The sequence below is a fragment of the Atta cephalotes genome (assembly GCF_000143395.1).
Source record: "Atta cephalotes unplaced genomic scaffold scaffold00038, whole genome shotgun sequence".
Lineage (NCBI taxonomy): Eukaryota > Metazoa > Arthropoda > Insecta > Hymenoptera > Formicidae > Atta > Atta cephalotes.
In genome coordinates, this window is record NW_012130102.1 from 1340923 (window position 1) to 1343037 (window position 2115).

The 2115-nt window shown below is 34.1% G+C and overlaps 1 protein-coding gene across 1 annotated transcript in view; it reads right to left on the reverse strand.

Moving 5' to 3' along the window:
• The window catches only part of LOC105621907 (beta-arrestin-2), an 11751-nt gene that overhangs the window by 4271 nt on the left and 5365 nt on the right, over nt 1-2115 (reverse strand). The window contains exons 4-5 of the mRNA XM_012203343.1: nt 1633-1926; nt 695-832 (exon numbers count right to left, since the gene is read on the reverse strand). Of these exons, the coding sequence (XP_012058733.1) occupies nt 695-832; nt 1633-1926 (432 nt within the window). The remainder of the gene's footprint in view (nt 1-694; nt 833-1632; nt 1927-2115) is intronic.

Genomic DNA, 2115 nt, shown 5'->3' on the forward strand with positions numbered 1-2115 from the left:
CGTGTGTGTAGAGCTAGAGAGAGGAAGAGAGAGAGGGAGCTTTGCAGAGGAAATGAGACCACCACCGATCGAGATCCATATACGTGATTACAGGCCACCGCGTTAAAAATCCCCAGCACAAAATCACCATGAAAATGCTGACATTCCATTTATTACTTTTTACATTAATACAAAAAAAGGAATGAAAAAGGAGGTTGGCGACACGGGTTTGCGTTTCAAAATATTTCTTACTAATTTTGTAATCTTTTTTATTAAGATCATAATAAAAAGCAACGTAATTTTTTAATTACGTTATGTGTCTGAAACACTTATTTTTTTTTATATAGTTTATTATTATAGACGTCTGAGAGACTTTCATTGAAGATTAATTTCATCTAATTTGTTAAAAGATTGACTTGTTTTAACCACAAGCCAGTCTTTCATCAAGTTTTATTTTTTTCTCCCAATAACTTTATAAAGCTGTCTTAAAAAAGAATTGATAGCATGTTGCTACTACGTTTCGCCTTTATGATATTTAAACACGATAAGTCTCTATAAAATCTGGATATTTGCCACGAGATATCGTCATGATTATAGTCAGTGAGCTATTTGGCCGGTTTCCAACCTCCGTCATCTCTTTTTTTTTTTCTTAGTATCCGGCAGAAGAGGTGAGAGAGTAATGAGGGAAACAGCGAGCTCTTAATCTCGCACTCACATTGTACTAGACGCGAGATTGGTGTCCTCGTGTTTAAGCTGACCATCTAGAGCAAGACCCCGCTTGTCTTTGTTCTCGGCAAGCGTCGGCCTTAGAGAAAACACCTTACTCAGGGTGAATCCTGGCGCTACCCCTATACTGCCAGTGCAATAATTTTATTTTCCTGCTCGTCACAGTTCTGTTTATCGCGTGTTATCGCGCCAACCGTGTATTTAATCGCTAAAAAACTTTGACGCAAAGTTTTTCAAGCTGATCGTTAGAGACCCCCATCAAGTCCCGAAATCTTATAGATCTACATATGTACATATATCTATCGTATTTCTAACAATTTATTGCCTAGTTTTTAAATAATTTGATGCTAATAACTTACTGAAAAACTGTTTGCTCCAACTAAGACTATTTTTATGTGTGTGTAAAAAACGGTTCTTGAGAATATTCGTAATTTATAATTGAAGAATTTTGTTTGATATCAAACATGTGTATTTTCTCTCTTTGAGAGAAATTTAATTAAAGAAATTTGATTTTACAAAACTAACAGCTATATTAGAATTAAGGTCTTTGTTCACTCATTATACTATCTCAGCAGGATGTCAAAAGTGAGAAAATAATAAAAGAATCCTTGCAAATTAAATTTGAACAGAAACATTTTTCAACAAAATAATATTTTTATATTTTCATATTAAATATATTTTGTAAGAATTTTTATTACGTAAATATTTTCTCATTTCTGACGTTACAATCTGAGATAATAATGATGAGAAACCTTAACAGAAACCTTAAAAAAACATTGATAATATTTCATGAAAATTCAACCTTTATGAAATTCTCAAAACGGCTTTTTAAATCACATTACCTCACGTTTATTACAATGCGTCTTTTACTGGTGTACGATATCTTCATCTTTCGACAACATAATAATTAAGTTAAGGAATACTCACTCGCTTTCGGCCTCGGCGACGGTGCATTTGTATTGCGCCGTGGAAAACAGACAGATGTCCGCGAACTGCCTAACTGACACTTTTATCTTTTTCACAGTCCGGTTGCTATTGTTCGCTATGTGCACGTTCACAGCTATGTTTTCGCCATGATGATAGAGCTCCTTATCGAGAGAGGCTTCCAGATGTAACTTGTTCGGGGACATCATAAACTCTTTGCTGACTTCCACTGAGGGCTGTTCTCCTTGTTTCGACGGCGCGTACATAATTTTTCTGATCGCCAATCTCACGCAGCTCCTACGAATCAAATTCAGTTTTATTTAATTACGATTCAACATTTAGTTAAATAAATTAATATAATTACTGTTCTTTAATAATTAACTAATATAAAATATTTATTCCGTTTAATGTTTGTTTGGTTTTTAATTATTACTTTTACAGAAAATGGTGTGTGTGTGTGTGTGTGTGTGTGTGTGTGTGTAGTAA